This window comes from Salvelinus fontinalis, chromosome 6 (assembly GCF_029448725.1).
Source record: "Salvelinus fontinalis isolate EN_2023a chromosome 6, ASM2944872v1, whole genome shotgun sequence".
Classification (NCBI taxonomy): Eukaryota; Metazoa; Chordata; class Actinopteri; order Salmoniformes; family Salmonidae; genus Salvelinus; species Salvelinus fontinalis.
The window spans coordinates 28,834,153-28,855,077 of NC_074670.1; the positions used below are offsets into that span (position 1 = coordinate 28,834,153).

The 20,925-nt window shown below is 44.6% G+C and overlaps 1 protein-coding gene across 1 annotated transcript; it reads left to right on the plus strand.

Moving 5' to 3' along the window:
• Window positions 1-290: 290 nt before the first annotated feature.
• On the plus strand, window positions 291-20,577 carry LOC129857568 (uncharacterized). Its single transcript, XM_055925971.1, has 11 exons — window positions 291-478; window positions 7,211-7,279; window positions 8,253-8,273; window positions 8,384-8,662; window positions 10,781-10,901; window positions 11,190-11,365; window positions 12,017-12,156; window positions 12,425-12,572; window positions 13,016-13,197; window positions 13,301-13,390; window positions 13,535-20,577. Exons 2-11 carry the CDS (start codon window positions 7,225-7,227, stop codon window positions 14,495-14,497), a joined length of 2,175 nt encoding a protein of 724 aa, XP_055781946.1. The 5' UTR covers window positions 291-478; window positions 7,211-7,224; the 3' UTR covers window positions 14,498-20,577.
• Window positions 20,578-20,925: the final 348 nt, after the last annotated feature.

The window sequence follows — 20,925 nt, forward strand, 5'->3', positions numbered from 1 at the left end:
TGTGTTCTGTCACTTCATTTAGGCATAGTCTGGGCTTTGGGATGCTTTAATACATAATAGATATACTCGATTGAGGTTGAACTAAATCCCTCGACACAGCCTTCACTTCTACCTCTCAGCTGAGTAGCCTTTACACAATGCAGCTATTATAACGTTTTGTTAAAGGAAGATAAATTCCTTCAGTTAAAAAGACAAACAACCAGCAATCATTGCCTTGCTTGGGGCAATCGAATCCGGTGTTTACCGACAATAGTCGAGCGGCTCCGACCGAGAGCAAAAGCCGACATATTCTGAGCATCTTCAAATGTTCAGCCCCAGTCGTCAAGTGCTGCTCTTGGGGGGCGAGGTTGAGCGGGAGGGTGACGCCAAGAAGGGAGAGAAATACGTGCATCAATAGGCTAGGCTACATATTTCTCCAACAATCCCGTTATAACGTTGCCTACTCTGTTAATACGGAGGAGATAGTGTGAATTTAAAGGTGAGTGAGCTAAGGGGATAATTATTTTTTACGTGTGGTGGATGTGATGAGATTCTTCAAATAAATTCGCCGCCTGGTGCGTGACGGGTTAAATTCTGCAGTTTTTGGTGAGATGCTCTTGAGGGTGTCTGTTGGCTTTCCTGCATATTGAGATGTTATGTTAATAGCCGATTATTATCCGATAAGGGCTTTATTTGATGAAAACAGGACGTGCTTGTTCCGGAGAAGATGAAAAGTGAGACAATTGTGATTAGGTTTTCACGTGTATTGGGAGGAACGATTAAACAGACTATGCGCTTCATCGGGATGGTGGTATGATGGGACACGCATTCAATAATGCATTACCATGCTAATTTCACAGTCTGCTCTACAGAATGACACACAAGGGGTTAATCATTAGGCTACACAGGTTGGGTAGGCTAGTACCGGTCCACTGCCTATCCCATTTATGACCATTTAGATTAGGCCTATAGCCTAATGTAAGACATTGCTTCAGAATTTGAGCCATAGCCTATGATAAGAAAACATCTCTGAAACAATGTTGCCTAACAGGGTTATGCAGTAGGCTATGTTATTTGAAATATCCCTGAATAATCCCATCATGGAATGCAATATGTCGCCTTAATTCGCAGTACCTGTTACTTCATGTAGAGATTAATTGTATGACTCAGTTTGGTCCTGTAAGATTATTAATGCATAATCCACATCTAATCAATGCAAATGAGTAGACTACGGATCCTGGCTCTAATCAGTATATCTTAATATGTAGGACTATTTTTTTTTAATAAAATTGTTTAGCCTATACTGAATCCTTTAATTTTAAAGCATCCATCCATTATAAATTGAACGATGTGCTCCTGCAGCCTGTACCGGCGCGCTGCGGACTCCGGTGCTGTGCAGTGTCGCCCCCGCCGCTTATATGTTGATGACATATGGTGGCCTGAGTCTGCGCTGCCTGCATGTTACATTTGCCAACAGTTCAGGTACATGGCAGTATAGTACAGTACAGTGTGCGCAGCTGGTCATCAGTCATCACCCGATCCCTGTTCAAGGATAGCCTTGGCCTGTATGTTACTGCTATTCAAGCCTTTGTATGCTCTGAGGTTTATCTGTTGGGATTTTATGAACACGTGTTTGTCTTGTACACAAGACACTTTAATCAAAAGATGTGGGAATATTCACATGTCTTGTTACTGTTGGGATGTTCTGGTTAAGATAGAAACACATTACACACCTATTTTGTTTTCCCTCTCTGTCTCTAATTTGGCACATAAATATTTTTATTGGAAGACTGTAAACTGGAAGTGATGCTGATTGATGTATTGCTTGCGCCTGTAGTGGCCTATTTTCAACTGTCACAATTAGGAAATTATGAAGCTACATGTCATCTGTGAGTTGTCTTTCTATGTCCTCACTTGAAAGACAATGATGAGTTGAGGATGAGGACATTTACCGTAGCACTCTTCCCCCTCATGACCTCTGATCTGACAAGATCTGACAGGTGAATGCAATATGGTGGAAACCTGTCCACTCCTGTCATATATAAGAGAGAGAGAGAGAGACTGACGGAGAGTGATTGAGAGAAAGAGCGATAGAGAGAAATACACAGAGAGAGAGGGGGAGAAAGAGAAATAGAGGGAGATAGCGACATGGACCTAGACAGAGAGAGAGATAGAGATAATATCTTTTAGAGTACTTAAAGAAGGGAAGGCGGTGGATAAATGAAGTGTCAGTCTATGTCTGTGTGATATGAGACCTCCTCCATCATCCATTTTGATTTACACAACACTTCCAGGCAGGCAGCCCAGGGCTGCATCCCAACAGTCTAAAGTGGCTTCTTCCCCTTGTCTTCTTTCTTTTATCCGTCTCCTTGCCACAGGATGGATACAAGCAATATGGTTGATGGGTATTGTTGGGAATCTGCTTTCACCTATCAAGTAGTTTTACACTTATCAGAGCAGATGAAGGAAAGGAGACAAGGAGTGGAAGCCTCTTAAGACTATTGAGATGCACCCATTGTCATTTTAACTAACCAGAAACCCATGACCTCCAGTAAAACACCTGAAGTAAACATTCAGCCTGTGTACTGGTCTGTTGGCGCAGTGATACCTTTTGCTTTTCTGACACTTAATGATTTAAGATTGTATTTTCTGGTGAGGGAGGAGAGGAGGGAAAGAGGGAGAGAGGAAGTGAATATTGGTCATGTGTGTTTGTGCCTACGGGATTTATGGACAAGCGTGTGTGTGTGTCTTGTATTGTATCTCATGTGTGTGTGTGTGTGTTTGGGGTGTGCATTTCCTTGCAGCCTGACTGGATACTTTGCCTTCACTACAGTGACAGAAGTATTAGGGGATAGATGCACCGACCGCTGGGGTTATGTAAGCCAAGGAGAATGAAGGAAACGATGTGAAGGTGAGGGAATGAAGGACAGACAGACAGAGACATCTTTGTGGGGTTCATGCATCTGCAGTCATTGAAAGCTTTTCCGCCTCTTTAAAGGAGCTCAACAAAGGCCTGTCTGTACCTCCTCCTCTCCCTTCTCAATGACCAGAGACTCAGAGGGTGCGTCCCAAATGGCATCCTATTCCCTATATAGTGCCCTGCTTTTGATCAGACCCGTATGGACCCTGGTCAAAAGTAGTGGACTACATAGTGAATAGGGTGCCATTTGGAACAGATCCCACATCTCAGATGAAGACAGACACAGTCTTTGAGTTCAGAGTGGGATGCTGCTGGAGCTGAGATTATATAAGATAAGAAGGAGGAGAGGGTGAAAGGGGGCATGAGAGGAAAAAGAGAAAGAGAGAGGAAGAGAAAGACAGGGAGGGAGAGAAGGGGAGAAAAGAAGAAAGAGAGGGAAGGACAGAGGAGGCATAGCAGAAATGGAATGGGAAATAAAGAGAGAGAAGGCAGAGAGAGAAGAGAGGGATAGAGAGAGTGGCATGAGGCAGAACAGGAAATAGAATGAGAAAAGATAGAAGGACAGAAAGCCGGAGAGGAGAGAAAGTAACAGCTGAGTCAGACAGAAAAAAAGAGAGAAAGGGAAAAATTGGAAGATAGATGAGAAGATGATGCAGGGAAGGAAAGAGGATAAGAGATGTGGGAAGAAACAGAGAGAAAAAGGGAGGCAGGAAAATAAAATAAAGAGAGTGTGGCAGTAAAAAGAGAGTGAAATACATGACAGATAGAGAGGGACTGATAGAGAGGGACTGGGGAAGAAAGAGAGAGTGACAGATAGAGAGGGACTGAGGAAGGAAGAGAGAGTGACAGATAGAGAGGGACTGAGGAATGAAGAGAGAGTGACAGGTAGAGCAGTCTAGGTGAATAGGTGACAGAAAGAGAGAGAGATACAGAAAGAGGAAGAGAGGAAAAGAGGGAGGGAGGGAGTAAAGGATAGCAGATGGCCCAGTCCGGCAGCCCATGGTTAAAAGCCCAAAGGAGAGGAGGCATGTTTGTGTGTGTGTGTGTGTGTGTGTGTGTGTGTGTGTGTGTGTGTGTGTGTGTGTGTGTGTGTGTGTGTGTGTGTGTGTGTGTGTGTGTGTGTGTGTGTGTGTCAGTGTAAACCCAGTGAGGTCGAGCACAAGGGTGTTGTTTCCTTTACAAAAAACATGTCAGATTTGTCCTAAAACCACGTCTGACTCGCATGTCTGCGTTTTGATTTGTTCACATGTAAAAAATGTATGTGAAATGTCACATGTGTTTGAAAACTATGCGAATGTTTTTATTTTACATGTGACACCTTTCACGTGATTCGTTTATACCCGTGTTCACACGTGTCCATAAACCACGTGTTTTATCACGTGTTCCTTTCACATGTGATTTTTTTTAATTTTTATGTAAGGTTTCTGGCCCCGAACGATTCAAAAAACGATTTTTTCCGCCTTAAATGGAGTAGAAGATCTTGGATTATCTGCTTCACAGGTCCTCTAAAAACAACAGCGCAGATATATTCCCCTTATGTGCTGTAGTAACACAAAGATGAACATGTTTCACACGCCTGTGTTCACACATTACGATATAACATCACATCAAATCAAATCCAATGTTATTAGTCACATGCGCCGAATACAACAGGTGTAGACCTTACAGTGAAATGCTGAATACAAGCCCTTAACCAACAATACAGTTTTAAGAAAATACATGTTCTTATTACCATGTAATTCTTCAGTAATAAGAACACAGCAAGGTGTTCCCAACATCATGTCCCGGCAGAATCAACCTATACAGACAGAACATGGCTGTATCAAGGGGTCATAACTGATGTGTGGTTGTTGCTGGTGTTGTCTGAGGGACCCTCTCCTCTGGGGCTCCACTGTGTCCTGTCTTTTGTTTCAGATGGAATCAAATGACTGTGCTTTCAGGCTATGATAGTGGCTCAGCTCTCTGCCCAGTGCAGGGTGTAAGAGGCTGGGAGAATGAGAGAGAAACAGAGAGAGGAGAAGATTGGATAAGAGTGTCTTGTAGCAGAGAGAGATGGTGGTGGTGGAATTATGACATTATCACATGCTAATTGTCCTCATTAACAAATGAGAGCAGCAGGTTTTCTGCTCCTGCCAACAGATCGGGTCTCTGCAGATGGCTTAATGCTTCCTGCTTTGTACACACATTCTCTCTCTCTCTCTCTCTCTTTCACACACACACACACACACACACACACACACACACACACACACACACACACACACACACACACACACACACACACACACACACACACACACACACACACACACACACACACACACACACACACACACACTACCAACAGTTCAGGCCTGCTATCTCCTTTCATTTCTAGCGTTCAGGATCGCAGTGTCTTACACTCCCGATGAAGCATCCTGTTGTAGAATGGTTGCTGAGAGGGTGAACGTTTGCTGCTTAATCTCAGCACCTCAATGGCCCTACAGAGTGGAAAGAGCAGCTGTCCAGAAAGTGTTGCAAAGCACTGCAAAACTTACATCCTAAACGCAGGACTATCAATAAATACAGCTACAGGCCTGCACTCAGGGGAACTAGGTAAATCTGCCGCTACAGATGTAGGATCTTCATTTGATCACCCTGTTGCATGATAACTTTCCTTCTATGCAAGACATTTAAAATGTGTAGTATATTTGAGGTTTAAAAGGGATTCTGAAGTTTGTAATTTCCACTTTGAAATTTCAGACTTGATTTTCACTTTCGAAAAATGTATCAACCCCTACAAAAAATGTCCATTAATTATAATCCACAAAATAATTCACATTTCATGTTGCTGCAGGATTATTTTCCAGCTCTAGAAAACTGGCTGAAATTAAGATCATGCATCTATATATTCAGGTTTTAAATTCTCTTGTCTGTCAAACCCTTTAGTCTCTACCAATGAAGAGGACAGAACAGAAAAGCCCTGACTAGTACTTCCCTTGATGTCTCTCATCTGTAGTCGCACCTCACCCGGAGGCTGCTCAGATCATCATAACCCTCTCAATGCTCCAATTCACCAGAATTCTCCCACTCAGCACATTTACACACACACACACGCACACGCACACACACACACACACACACACACACACACACACAGACAAATACACACACACACACACTTCCCTCTTCTCAAGGTCCTGAGGAAGGAAAGGGTGGATCTCTGTTTGAAACCCAGCCAAGCAATTACCCAGACCCCCCCCCCCCCCAGTCCCAATTACCATTCATTATTCGCAGGCTGTTTTAATTCAGGCATGTTCACTGACACCTAATCAATATACCAATCCCTGTCTGGGATCCAGTGGGAGCCTATGGCGTCCTTGGGTGTATTATCCAGGAACCAAACAGACACAAACAGGCCAAAACGGGAAGGACTAACCTGAACTTGTCCAATAAGAAACACTCCTTTTCTTTGCTAAACTTTTCTGTTGCAAAACATTTTGCTACGGTTTGCTATGGTGAGCACTAATGAATACACCCCTAGTTTAAAAACTCAAACAAGCTCCAATGTGCCTTTAAAAGATAGGGATTAAGAAAAAGAATAGGTTATTGTTGTTGTTTTTGTTGTTGCAATAAGTTCATGTATATTTCAATCTTAAAGCCCCACTTGCTTGCAGCATGGTAGTGTAAATCAACTATTGAATTGAATTGGGAACTATTTGCTGATTTGGTGGATTGCTTTCATGATGGAAGGGGGGAAAGATGTATTTTTTCAAAGATATCAGAGGAACACACACGCACACACGCACGCACGCACGCACGCACGCACGCACGCACGCACGCACACACACACACACACACACACACACACACACACACACACACACACACACACACACACACACACACACACACACACACACACACACACACACACACACACACACACACACACACACACACTGCATTCACTCCTCTGGTGAAGTCAGACAACCTAAGTGATCCAAAGGACATCCTCTCGGCTCCACTTCATGCGATGATGTCACCATGAGATGATGTCACCACCACAACATTCTATCATTATCTATGAATTAGCTAAGAGAGCACCTCCCTCACCCACACTCTCACCCACACCCAGCCAAACACAATCAGATGGAGACACAGAAAGAACAACTGAGGGAGGAGAAGAGGATGTAGAGGTGATAGAGGGACAGAGAGAGAGAGATAGATGGAGTGGCATTCTATTCTAATGTGCCACTTATCAAACACCATTTTTGTTTATACTCTATCTTTCCTTTATCTTATCTTCCCTTCATCTCTCCTTCTTTCCAGAGCCAGGAGATCTGATGAAGATGAAGACAGTCAGTGTGGTGGTGGTGCTGAGCTTGCTGCTCTGCTCAGGTACGTCGTGTCCAGAGCAGTGTGGGTGTGTCCAGAGTACTGTGTGTACAGATAAGTGTGTGTGTCCAGAGTAGTGTGTGTGTCCAGATAAGTGTGTGTGTGTCCAGAGTAGTGTGTGTGTGTCCAGATAAGTGTGTGTGTCCAGAGTAGTAATGTGTCCAGAACAGTGTGTGTCCAGAACAGTGTGTGTGTCCAGAGTAGTGTGTGTGTCCGGAGTAGTGTGTGTGTCCAGAGTAGTGTGTGTTTCCAGAGTAGTGTGTGTGTCCAGATAAGTGTGTGTGTCCGGAGTAGTGTGTGTGTCCAGAGTAGTGTGTGTTTCCAGAGTAGTGTGTGTGTCCAGATAAGTGTGTGTGTGTCCAGAGTAGTGTGTGTGTCCAGATAAGTGTGTGTGTCCAGAGTAGTAATGTGTCCAGAACAGTGTGTGTCCAGAACAGTGTGTGTGTCCAGAACAGTGTGTGTGTCCAGAGTAGTGTGTGTGTCCAGAGTAGTGTGTGTGTCCAGAACAGTGTGTGTCCAGAACAGTGTGTGTGTCCAGAGTAGTGTGTGTGTCCAGAACAGTGTGTGTGTCCAGAACAGTGTGTGTGTTCAGATCAGTGTGTGTGTTCAGATCAGTGTGTGTGTCCAGAACAGTGTGTGTGTCCAGAGTAGTGTGTGTGTTCAGATCAGTGTGTGTGTCCAGAACAGTGTGTGTGTCCAGAGTAGTGTGTGTGTCCAGAGTAGTGTGTGTGTCCAGAGTAGTGTGTGTGTCCAGAACAGTGTGTGTGTCCAGAACAGTGTGTGTGTGTCCAGAGTAGTGTGTGTGTCCAGAGTAGTGTGTATGTGTCCAGAGTAGTGTGTGTGTCCAGAGTAGTGTGTGTGTGTTTGTGTGTGTGTGTGTGTGTGTGTGTGTGTGTGTGTGTGTGTGTGTGTGTGTGAATTACATTTCTATGCATAATTATGAAATAACACCAACCTCTTTTCTCTTTGTCCGTAGCTCTGTCGGCCCCTTTGAAAGGTAAGCATCCCTGCCATCTGTTATCAATGCATCATTAGTTATGATATAGTACTAAGTTTTGTGATGCATTTCTGTGAAAATGTTAAACATACCCTCCCACCACCTCCCAGGCAAAGAAGACTCCCAGCAGACCATGTTCTTTGGGGAGGACTTCCATCTGCAGCTGCCCTCCCTGGCTGCAGAGGTTTTGTTCCAGCCCAGTAATGCCAAGGCGGGGGCTGAGGTGGTCCTGATGCGGGGTGGGTCCGTGGTCGGTAACCGTGCCAAGCTCAACAGTCAGCTCAGTCACCTGATCCTAGCGAACGTGGGCGAGGGGGACGAGGGGACGTACTCGGTGAAGAACAACGAACAGCCGGAAGAGGTCCGACGCATCACCCTCATCGTCAGAGGTATGGGGTCTGAGTGTGTGTGTTGGAAGTAGGAATGTTGCTCTCTGGGAGGAAGGTTGGAAGTAGGAAAGTTGCTCTCTGGGAGGAAGGTTGGAAGTAGGAAAGTTGCTCTTTGGGAGGAAGGTTGGAAGTAGGAAAGTTGCTCTCTGGGAGGAAGGTTGGAAGTAGGAAAGTTGCTCTCTGGGAGGAAGGTTGGAAGTAGGAAAGTTACTCTCTGGGAGGAAGGTTGGAAGTAGGAAAGTTGCTCTCTGGGAGGAAGGTTGGAAGAAGGAAAGTTGCTCTCTGGGAGGAAGGTTGGAAGTAGGAAAGTTGCTCTCTGGGAGGAAGGTTGGAAGTAGGAAAGTTACTCTCTGGGAGGAAGGTTGGAAGTAGGAAAGTTGCTCTTTGGGAGGAAGGTTGGAAGTAGGAAAGTTGCTCTCTGGGAGGAAGGTTGGCAGAAGGAAAGTTGCTCTCTGGGAGGAAGGTTGGAAGTAGGAAAGTTGCTCTCTGGGAGGAAGGTTGGAAGTAGGAAAGTTGCTCTCTGGGAGGAAGGTTGGAAGTAGGAAAGTTGCTTTCTGGGAGGAAGGTTGGAAGTAGGAAAGTTGCTCTCTGGGAGGAAGGTTGGAAGAAGGAAAGTTGCTCTCTGGGAGGAAGGTTGAAAGTAGGAAAGTTGCTCTCTGGGAGGAAGGCTGGAAGAAAGAAAGTTGCTCTCTGGGAGGAAGGTTGGAAGTAGGAAAGTTGCTCTCTGGGAGGAAGGTTGGAAGTAGAAAAGTTGCTCTCTGGGAGGAAGGTTGGACAGTTGGAAGATCTTCATCGTCAGACACCATAGTTTGCATCCCCATGGGCCCTGGCTAAAAGTACTAAATAGGGATTAGGGTGCCATTTGGGACACAAACTGGGTCTTCCTCATCCCATTACAGTCAGATACTTAGTGCTGTTCAGAACATTGCTGCTGCGCTAGCCAATAGGGCTGTACTACACTAATACAGCAGTGCTCATGTGTAGCTGTAAAAGGCTTGGCCTGTTGACCGAAGTGAGAGCATGATTAAATCCCGAAATGAGCGGAAACAAGCTGTGTCTAGACTGTGACGGACAGATGGTTTGAAGTGCACACAGCCACGGTAGCAGGGCAGCATGTTTGAGAGAGAGCACCAGTATCAATTTATTCCAAATGATTTAGACTGAGCCAAGACTCCAAAACTCAATGTAAAAAGCACAGTATGCCTGCATCCCAAATGGCACCCTATTACCTATACAGTGCACTACTTTTGACCAGGACCCATATAGGGGCTACCAAGTGGCGTTGCGGTCTAAGGCAATGCATCTCAGTGCAAGAGTCGTCACTGTAGTCCCTGGTTTGAATCCAGGCTGCATCACATCCGGCCGTGATTTGGAGTCCCATAGGGCGGTCCAGCGTCGTCCGGGTTTGGCCGGGGTAGGCCGTCATTGTAAATAAGAATTTGTTCTTAAATGACTTGCCTAGTTAAATAAAATAAAAAGGTATAGGGAATAGTGTGCCGTTTGGGACACAGATACACAGTCAGAGAGGAATGATGACTCGGTGATGCTGTGAAGACTGAGCTTTGCTCTGCATGGATTGGCGTTCCAGGCTGTCTATATTGCAGTCACACTGCACGCAACAACCAATGGTTTTATGCCACGTCATTGACTTTGCAGTCATGCATCAGAATGCTATATCAGTTTATGCAGTTGCCTGATATCAAATGATGCAGTTAACTGTGTGGAGCTGGCTAGTTGTGTGGAGCTGGCTAGCTGTGTGGAGCCTTGACAGCGTCATATGGAGTTAACAGTGTGTGGAGAGGAGGTGTGTGTAGTTAACAGCATGTTGCATACACCAGGCAGTAATTATGCAGCTATTTAACCACCCCATCCGTCCGTTCATCCCTCCCATCCGTCCATCCCTGCTGTTTTTCTTCTATCTTTATCCTCCTTTTCTCTCTCTTGTTCTTCTCCTCTCTCTCATTCCTTTGTCTTCCCTTTCTGTTTCTCTCTCTCTGTTTCCTGATCTCTTGTCTCCCTCTCTTTCCCATTGTCCTCCCCTTTTATTCCTTCATTTCTTTCTCTTGCTCTCTGTATCTAACTGTCCCTGCCTCTCCCAAACCTTTCTCTGTCTTTTAGACTGTTCAAACGAGCAGAACATTAAGTATGGGGAGAACTACCACATCCAGCTGGCGGGGGTGGAGGCTCCCATCACCCTGGAGTATAGGCCCAGTGCTGTGGAGGCCAACCTGACCTCCAGGTACAGTTGTTTCTCTGTCAAAATGTAAACTTCTCTGATTTCCGCAAAGGAGGATTTACTGTCTCCCATCAACATTGATTATCACGATGTAGTGGTTATTGCGATAATATCACGGTATCGTGATATTGTGATACTATTGTGGCTGTCATGATAGTAGCATGGTTATCGCGATAACATTATCAATATGATAATTATCGTTACACCATCATTATATCATTCTGTTATTCTGATCAGTATCATGACTGTTTTGATAGCAAGTTCTATTATGGTTCTCCATTAACCCTCCAGGCCGCCCCTGCTGCTGATGACCCGAGAAGGGCTCTCCAGAGATGGGTACCAGGGGCGCCTGAGTGTCAACGAGCGCCGGGTCACCCTCAACGCCGTGACAGGCGCCGATGAGGGAAGCTACACCGTCAGCGACACTAACCTGAAGATCATGAGGAAGGTCTGCCTAAATGTCAAAGGTACCTTTGTCTTCATCCTCCCTCTACCTTTGTGGCCAACCTTTACCTTGGCTTTTCTATCTTTTTCCCAACCTGCTGCAAGTTCGCTGTAATGTTAGTCATCAATGGGTTTAAAGGTGGAATCCGTAGTAGGGGATCAGCACCACTGTCCGCCCCACCGCTGTTGTTATTGTATTTGTTTTGTTTGGCGAAGCAGAGGTGAGGAGCGCCGCACAACCTGGTAAAACAATTGCAGTACACATTCTGCTCTTCTATCGCGCGTGCAATAATGTCAGAGGGGAAAAACTGTGTTTGCTGTTTGCAGTAAATTCTTCTTTGTGAACAGACGTGGCAGTTTAACCATTAAGAATTCCAGCTTTAAATTTATGTTATTTTATGAAGTGAGTTATCTATTTTGCGTATTGTGTTCCTAAATGTTTTGTTTGTTAAATGCCCCCTCTCGCTTTTCCCCCCTCCCTCTGGATCTTCTTCTCTTCCCGTCTCTCTCTCTCTCTCTCTCTCTCTCTCTCTCTCTCTCTCTCTCTCTCTCTCTCTCTCTCTCTCTCTCTCTCTCTCTCTCTCTCTCTCTCTCTCTCTCTCTCTCTCTCTCTCTCTCTCTCTCTCTGTCTCTGTCTCTGTCTCTCTCTCTCTGTCTCTGTCTCTGTCTCCCAGAACACCAGAACTTTGTGAAGCTGCCGTACGCTGGCACCCTGAAGATCAACCTGATTCTGAATGCGTCCATGGTGCGTCTGTTCTACACGCCCGACTACGACTTCAAAACCAGACAGATCCTGGACGGAGGACAGTTAACGGTACTGGAACGGCTGATTTAAAATCACTCAAATACTACCCTAATCCTACTCCCTATAGCGCACTGTGGGGTGGTAATAATACATCATCACTTATATATGCTTATGAGAAGTCTTATAATGCATTATACCTGTTGGCTTGAAGTGAAGTCTTACCAGACATTTATATCCAAGTGATTTACTTTTATTTGCCAATAATAAAAATGGTCTTACAATGTTGAAGTCAAGTGATTGAACTTTTGAACCTACCATGGCTCTTGGTTGATGATAGGTGCCAGCGGACCTGGATCTGGTGGGGCGGATCTCTCTGGATTCATCTGTGGTTATTCTGGACCAGGTCAAGGCCAGCGACGTCGGACAGTTCAAGGTCACAGACATACTGGGGTTTCCTGTGTCCAACGTCTACCTGGAAGTGGATGGTGAGGAGAGGGAGATGAAGGGAGGAGAGGAGTAGGGAGGAGAGAGGGATGGGAGGATGAAGGAGATGGAGAGGGGGATGGATGGGTGGAGTTGGCCAGTTAGTCTTACGTCTATCAGGCGGTGGAGGGTGAGGAGATGGGAGGGTCAGGGGTTGGAATGTTAATGATGTACTGATAAAACCCGGGAATAATGTATTAACATGATCTCTCCTTTCCTCCCTTCACCTCTTTCTCCTCTTGCCTGTCTCCTCCTTGCCCCCTCTCCTCTCTCCCACCTATATCTCCCCTCCCTTTATCTCTCTCTCTTCTCTGTGTATCTCTCTCTTCTCCTCTTCTCCTCTGTCTCTCCACTCTCCCCTTCACCACACCCCCCCTCTATATTCTCTCCCTCCCCTCTTTCTCCCTTCTGCCTACTCTCCCTTCCCCTACCCTCTCTCCTCCAGCCTACAAGCTGCCCTCCCTCTACGTGGCAATCATAGCACTGGTGGGCTTCCTGGTTCTCCTGCTGTTGGTGTGTCTGCTGTCCTGCCTGGTCAAGCAGAAGAAGAGGGCTGCCAAGGCCAGAGCCATCGAGAAGATTGCCCAAAACGCAGGCAAGGAGGACGAGGGAGATGCCTTCAGACAGGTACCACACAGACAGAGACAGAGACATTGGTGATGTCTCAAATGGCACCCTGTTCCCTATATAATGCTCAGTACTTGACATAACATGTATGTGTGGTTTCCAGGTTGTGAAGAACATTACTCAGTTTGAGGAGTCTATAGCCCAGTCCATCGACATCACAGAGAAGTCTCAGAGCACTGAGGTGGACATTAAAGTAAGTATTAGTGACACAGTGGTTATTTCTGTCGAGTTGAGGGAATATTGTCAAAATAGCTGTTAAAATCTCCTTGCTCATCCTCACCTTCTCTCCTGTCTTCACCCTGACCTCGACCCTCTGACCTCTGTGTGTTGACCGCAGGGTCTGGAGGTGTCGTCCAAGGAGGTGGCATGTGGTAACCTGGAGACCAGTGACTCAGGGGTGGAGTTTAACACCACTGGCCTCCCATTGGACACTGACACTGACGTCCCCGACCAGATTCTAGAATCAGAGGCTGAGACTGAGAGTGTTGCCTTCGTCCCAGAAACCAAGCCAAGCCCACCCCCGGTTACCCCGGTTACCAAACCTAGCCCGGTTCCCAAGATCAACAAAATCCCTGAACCAGCTCCTGAACCAAAGTTGACCATAACCAAACCCGTTGAGACCAAACTCAGCCCAATCCCAAGTCCGGTCTCCAAGCAGGCTCCAAGCCCCATTGCCAAAACACCTGAACCAGCCAAAACTCCTGATTTTAAAACTCCTGAACCGAAAATACCTGAATTGAAAACACCGGAACCAACCAAAACTCCTGATTTGAAAACTCCTGATTTGAAAACTCCTGATCTGAAAACACCTGAATTGAAAACACCTGAACCAGCCAAAACACCTATTCCTGTGTCTCCAAGCCCGGTGTCCCCGAAGCCAACCCCACCCCTGACCCCTGTCTCCAAACCAACTGTACCCCAACTATCAACCCCCGAACCCGCCAAGCTGGTGACACCAGCCCCCGAACTCCCCAAGTCGGTGACACCAACCCCAGAATCCTCCAAGCCTGTGACACCAACCCCGGAATCCCAAAAGCCTGTGACACCAATCCAGACTCCGACCCCAACCCCAATGCTGAGCCCTGAACCTGCTCCGACCACCAATGGCACACCCGAACCACCAGCACCTGAATCCAAACCTAACACTGCTCTGGCCCCAGTGGGTCTGATCGAAAGTCCTGTCGCCAAGGCAACCCCTCCTAAAACCCCTGAGGTGGAGGTGACCGCCCCAAGTAGTCCAGCCCTTGAGGCCAAAATGGACGCCCCAGCTGAGGACAACACCGCCACCACCGCAACCTGAGAACAGTCCCTGTACTCCTCCAAGGGAAACCCCACAGATCCATTATCCTATCCTCCTCCACCACTGTAGACAGACAATCGAACACCCCCCTTACCAAATAAGGAAGAAATCACTGCTACTATCGAGGCTGGGACTTAGATGTAACACTTGTAATGCTCGAACATGCTGTAGGTTGTTATGATAGCTAACTCACCTGTACCTAACGCTAACATTATCTTTGAGATACTTTTTTCAATTCACAGTATACTTTTCACAAGATAGGAAATATAAGCAAGCGAGTTCCATTTTGTCAGACGTTTTAGCTATTGTTTTTTCTTTTTTACATTTCTATGCCGCATACTCTTTTTTAGTGTGTAAACTAGAGCATGACTGCCGGTCTGCCAACAAAATCAGTTGCAGAGTTTACAAGTAAAATGTTAAACCTAGCTACTTTAGATATCTTTTTCATTCAGAGGTGTGCAGAATGGTTCCACACCCTTTTACATAGATATAGGAACAATAGAATGGCAAGTGAACATGACTCAATCTAATTCAACTACATCTATGACCACCTACTCCATTTGTGGAATGATAAAACCTTTGATGATGCCTGCTCTAATCTCAGCATGTGAAACAACAGACCAAAACGGAAGCACGAACAGCTCGTAAATTTGCAACGGACATTTTTTTTATCTCTTATGATGAAACCAATGACATGATTTAGCCCCCCCAAGGACTTATAAAAGTGACTATGACATAACGTTCTCGTCAAACTGGATGAATTTAAATCAACTTTCTATCAAACTGGACTGGATTCCTTCAATTTCCTTGTGACATTCTCTATAAGTTTTCCTGAAACCTGGGAATCTGGAATTTTCCTGCTGGTCCTTTGCCATCCTATAGAAACATCTGGAATGCTTGAATGATGAAACATCCTGATACAAAGGAGCATGGCATTATCCCAGCAACACCAACACCTGAATGCTGAACTCTAACATCAATACCTTCCGCTAAACTAAGTCTAACTTTTGTTTAAAATGGATGTCTTAACTTTTGTTTAAAATGGATGTCTCATGTGATTGCGCTCCCAACTACGTGAGAGACTGTATTGGTTATAAGGTATTGGCCAACTCTGACTGACTGTCCCAGGGGACCTCTAGAATCAGTTTAATCCAAGAGTAAGAGCTTGTTTTGATCCTTGACCTCACCCCAGCACCTGAAGACCCCAAGGACACACCTCAGCACTTTAAGCAATCCCCAGTGAATCTTTGGAAATGTAGTGCTGATTGTTATTGTGCTGACTACAACTATGAGAGTGGGAGAGGGAGAAGAGGAGGGGTCTGGTGAGTGATGCCATTGGCTTAGTCCTAACATTTAAAAAAGGAATCCTCGCTCCTCTATGTCCTTCTTTACTTCTGTCCTTCCTTCTGTCCTTCCTTCCTTCCTTCTGTACTCCCTCTTTTCCTTCCTCTCTTGCTTGCAGCAGGTAGTGAAGTACAGTATTATGGGATGGTTTCATCTGGCCGATAGATGTAGTTTTACTGTAGGTCCTGCCCTCTTGACTTCTCATTTTTAGATTATGTGTCAGCCTTTATACCCCATGATGACTTATAAAAGTACAGTATGAAAGTATAGTCTTCCCTGAGATAATAGAACAGATCCATGTCAGACTATTCCTTGCCTACACACATCTACATGCGTTAGTCGTCTATGAGCTTCATACTGGAGGCCTTGAGCCAACTGTAGATGTGCTCCACGGCTCTGATGCCTAGTATGGGGATCTCACAGTACAGTATACATGTAGTTCTGGTTATTTGCTCCAGCCTAAAACAGCCACTTCACAAATAGGGTTAACCCACTAGCATCCATGCACAGTACTGGATATGATGTCAAGGTATGGGTTGATGTGTTCTAATAGCCTACCCTATTGCCATTAATCTCTCTGACTGCCCTAAAAAGGTCCTGCGAGAACTTCACTAACGTAAACTCACTCATTTTGTACATCGCCTTGGTCCGTACAATTGACCTTATTTTAGCACCCCAAAAACGTAATACTTCCAGATCAACTGTAATGTCAATACCATTGTAAAGCACAATTTCTCCCCTTTCCAACAGAATCAATTACATGACCTCCACGCTGCCCGTTTCTGCACAATTCAAGAAGGCAATGAGCCCCGTCGGGTCTTTTTAAAAATTACGGGTGGGGAAGCAAAACTAATGCGTGATAGTGAGAAGGAGAGATGTATGGGAAAATTGCTTTTTTTCACTCGATCTGTCCAACCTATCACCTTATCGCCTCTAAAATGTAAATAAAACACTATAAAGAGTTTATATAATGTGTCATTACATACCTATTTGAAGGTTTGTGTCGAATTTGAATCGGGTTTTTAGGGCAGTGCTAAAGTGATCTTCAGAAGTCAATAGCGGCTTTGAGAATGATGATCGCTTGCAGTGATGACGCAAAAATTACTAGGTTGTAACGGTAGTCCTCCTCCTCTTCAACCGAAAAGGAGAAGTAGTGATTCGACCAAGGCACAGCGGGTGGTGAATACATAATTTTAATTAACAAGACGGAAAAAACACGAAACGAAATACACTTGAATGATTAACAAAATAACAAAACGGAATAGACAGACCTGGACATGGAACTTACATAAAACACGAAGAACGCACGAACAGGGAAAATAGACTACACAAAATGACGATGTACAAAAACAAACCGAACAGTCCCGTATGGTGCGACAAACACTGACACAGGCGACAACCACCCACAACGAACACTGTGAAACAACCTACCTAAATATGACTCTCAATTAGAGGAACGCCAAACACCTGCCTCTAATTAAGAGCCATACCAGGCAACCCTAAACCAACATAGAAACAGAAAACATAGAATGCCCACCCAAACTCACGTCCTGACCAACTAACACATACAACAAACTAACAGAAATAGGTCAGGAACGTGACATAGGTATCCCCCTTACACCCGTCACTGTCCATTTCTTGTTTTTAAAGGATGAGAGAAGTGCTACACCTGGTGGAGAGAGATCGTAAGACAGAAATAGTAGCTTTATGCGTGCAGTACGTTACGGCATGACACGTCACGATGTAACGGAGGGTCAGTTTTTTCTACTTTTCTCCAATGCTATAGAGCCATTACCATGTTGATCACCACTTGAATAGAAACGTAGTTCACACCCCAGATTTTGAAGTCAACACCGTCGCTACAGTCCCATTAGTTTTCTTTGCAGCCTTGTTTGAATGTTGCGGTTGCGCACATTTGTACGGAATGGGGTGAGTTTACGTTAACTATTAACTCACTGTACCACCATCTCCAGGACTGTGCCATGATGCCATCTGTCTTTAGTTGCTTGAAGCGATGTTGCTCTAGCCTAGATTTACAGTGCAATAAGACTTTGCTGGTGGTTAAAACTCCTGTAGCCGCTATGTGTTACAGGAGGAGGTGTGCAGATACATTTTGCTTGACAAAAGACATATCTCTACCTCAGTGTTTTAACTGACCGTTGTGACAGACACCATGAATGGTACATTGAGTTCAGTGGACTACATCTAAAAGCATTTAGGATTTTTAAGAGAAGCACAAATAGGAGTCGTGTTAAGTTCACCAACACATCAAACAGTTGTTGGAACACATAGAAAGTACATCCATCTTCAACTTCAAACGATGGCCTTTCTCTTTCTGAACACTTCCACAATTCTAAGACGTTTTTTAATGCTAAAATGAATTAGTTAAAAGCCATATGGTAAGATAGTGATATAGATGTTGATATGAATAGTACAGTATATGAATCATGATGAATACAGTATGAATACTTTAGTGATTGAGGTGCCTAAATTCTTTGCTATATTGTCATTCAACTGAGGTCAATGATTATGTAAAATTCTACCACTGAAGAGATTTGGCCCCACTCTCAATCTCAATCTCGATCGCATTGCTCGTCAAAGTCTGTTGTGTGGAGCCGTAACACCTATTTAGGCAATACTAAAAGCAGTGTTTAGCTGTTTCTACACACACACACACACACACACACACACACACACACACACACACACACACACACACACACACACACACACACACACACACACACACACACACACACACACACACACACACACACACACACACACGCACGCACACACACACACACACACACACAAACACTCCCTTATGACCCTGCTGACGAGGTTCAGCATTGTAAATATTGCATGTGTAAGGTTTAAAAAGTCTCCTCTCAAAGGTTGAATGTGTTTAGTGTATAGAATGGTCGTTGTATTGTACTTGATGATATAAAAAAGCTAATCTAATTTCTCACCTGTGCAAAGCCTACATGCTGATTATTGAATATACTGTATACACACAAACTAATCTTCACTAACTTAGAAAATACTAACTTGAACAACTGAAAAGGGTAAACACAACTGAATAAGTGCATATTTTTCCGTGTCACAGATCTTCGAATAGATCTCTAAAATATTTTGATTGGATTAACTTTTATTAGTACTATTTCAACCCTATGATGATAACACTCACAGTATAACACCCTTACATAACTTATATATATATATATATAAAAAATACAGAATTATCTATGTCACTTTAAAGATAAAGAGGTTTATTGCAGCATGTCCACATGATCTCCTCAAAGACAGTATTATTGTTATTCATATTTTTCTGCTTTTATTAAAGCCGTCTGTGTGTGTGTGGAGGATTGATCAGTCGTAGTGTTATCTTCATCCTAACGTGTGTGTGTGTGTGTGTTTGCGTGTGCGTGTGCGTGTGCGTGTGTGTGTGTGTGTGTGTGCGTGCGTGCGTGTAATCATACCTGTGTGTGTGTGTGTGTTGTGCGTGCCTGTGTTGTGTGCATGCATGCGTGCGTGTGACACATCATTTTGTATCTGTGTCTAGGTATAAGACTCTAGCCTATGTGTGTGCAATGAGAAAAGAAAATCACAATTTCAGCTGTATGTCGACGTCACACATGCTTAGAAATGATTGTCCTCAATGATCTGCTTATCATCTAACATTTGTTTAGAAAACTATCTGTGTTTGTCCAGACTCAGTATGTGGTTAACATCACACAAACCTGCACCTCTGAGGTGCTCTACACGGGATGACTCTCATCTTTGATTTAGTGCCTCAAATATGAAATCAAATATTCAATGGCTAGTCAGCCTATATTCTATAAATACACTCCGAGGCACCGTTTGGTTTATATGATGTAGGGTGGTGTCAGACTAAACAGCGGTAAAGTACTATATGCAGACCTTTGCACCTTATAGGTCTACCGTACTGTATATAGAGACACAACATAGTCAGGAGATACTGAATATTGTAGTCAGGACAGGAAGTGTTTACTATAATGCACTTCGACACTCAGTCATGATTGGAAGAGTGATAAATTACCTAGTTGCTTGGTATTTGGTTGTCAGGGTTTATTTGAATGTGCATTAGCATGAGATGAATAACATCATATTGAAGTGTATTGTGTAACTTGGTGAGACAGTAACTGTTGTACATCTTGGGAATTCAGTGGCACTGTTTGTATGTAAACAGCAGGTTGAATTCAAAATGGATGCCAAAGCCTCAAACAGTATTTGAGACCTAGCCCTACTGAAGTGGAACTGAGATGTGCATGTGGATGAATTTGACATGTTTTATACCACTACTGTATTATAGCGCTTCCCAAAAGAGGGGGTAATGTAACAAACCTACCCTTGGTAACCACATTACCAGCACCTCCTAGTGAGTCAACTCTATTTGGGATGGTTGGTTAGTGTCTGGGTCTTGGGACCAGAAGGTTGTGGGTTCAATTCCCCCCTGGCTGGGACTGACCCCACCCCCAAATTCACTCCAGTGTTCTCATTGGCGTTCCTTGCACTATGTGAGTGATCTCTCTCTGCCCTGGTTCTGTCTGTTTACTCCTTCTGCTGACATGGCGTGTGTAGCGTTCTGCAGTCTGTTGATCTCCTCCCTTTTTTCACGACACACAGGCGTTTTGTAAAGGAAAGGTGTTATTTTCTTTATTTCATGTCTAAAAAAATATACGAAGAATAAACTAAAGATTATGAGAAAAAAATCTAGTGTCCTTTCCTTGTCATTGATTCTGTACTTTTCCAAAGCTTTGAATTTGTCATAATGTTATTAGGGTAGGCAGGCCATAACGTGTGTGCACTTAGATTTTACGATCTCATTTCATGGAGCACTTTTCTCCTAGTCGTGTATAGTGTAACGCATCATACTAATGGCCATGCTCACTGAGGAAGCCTTGGTCTCTGTAAATGTAACGGTGTACAGGCCAAGATGGCCCCTCCCTTCAGGGATAGGGTCCAGAGACCGTTACTGGTCCCGTTAGAGTCTACCCCCTGTGGACGTCCTCCCTGGCCACACCCACCCGCCATGCTATCTTGCGGCCCACCTCCATGTC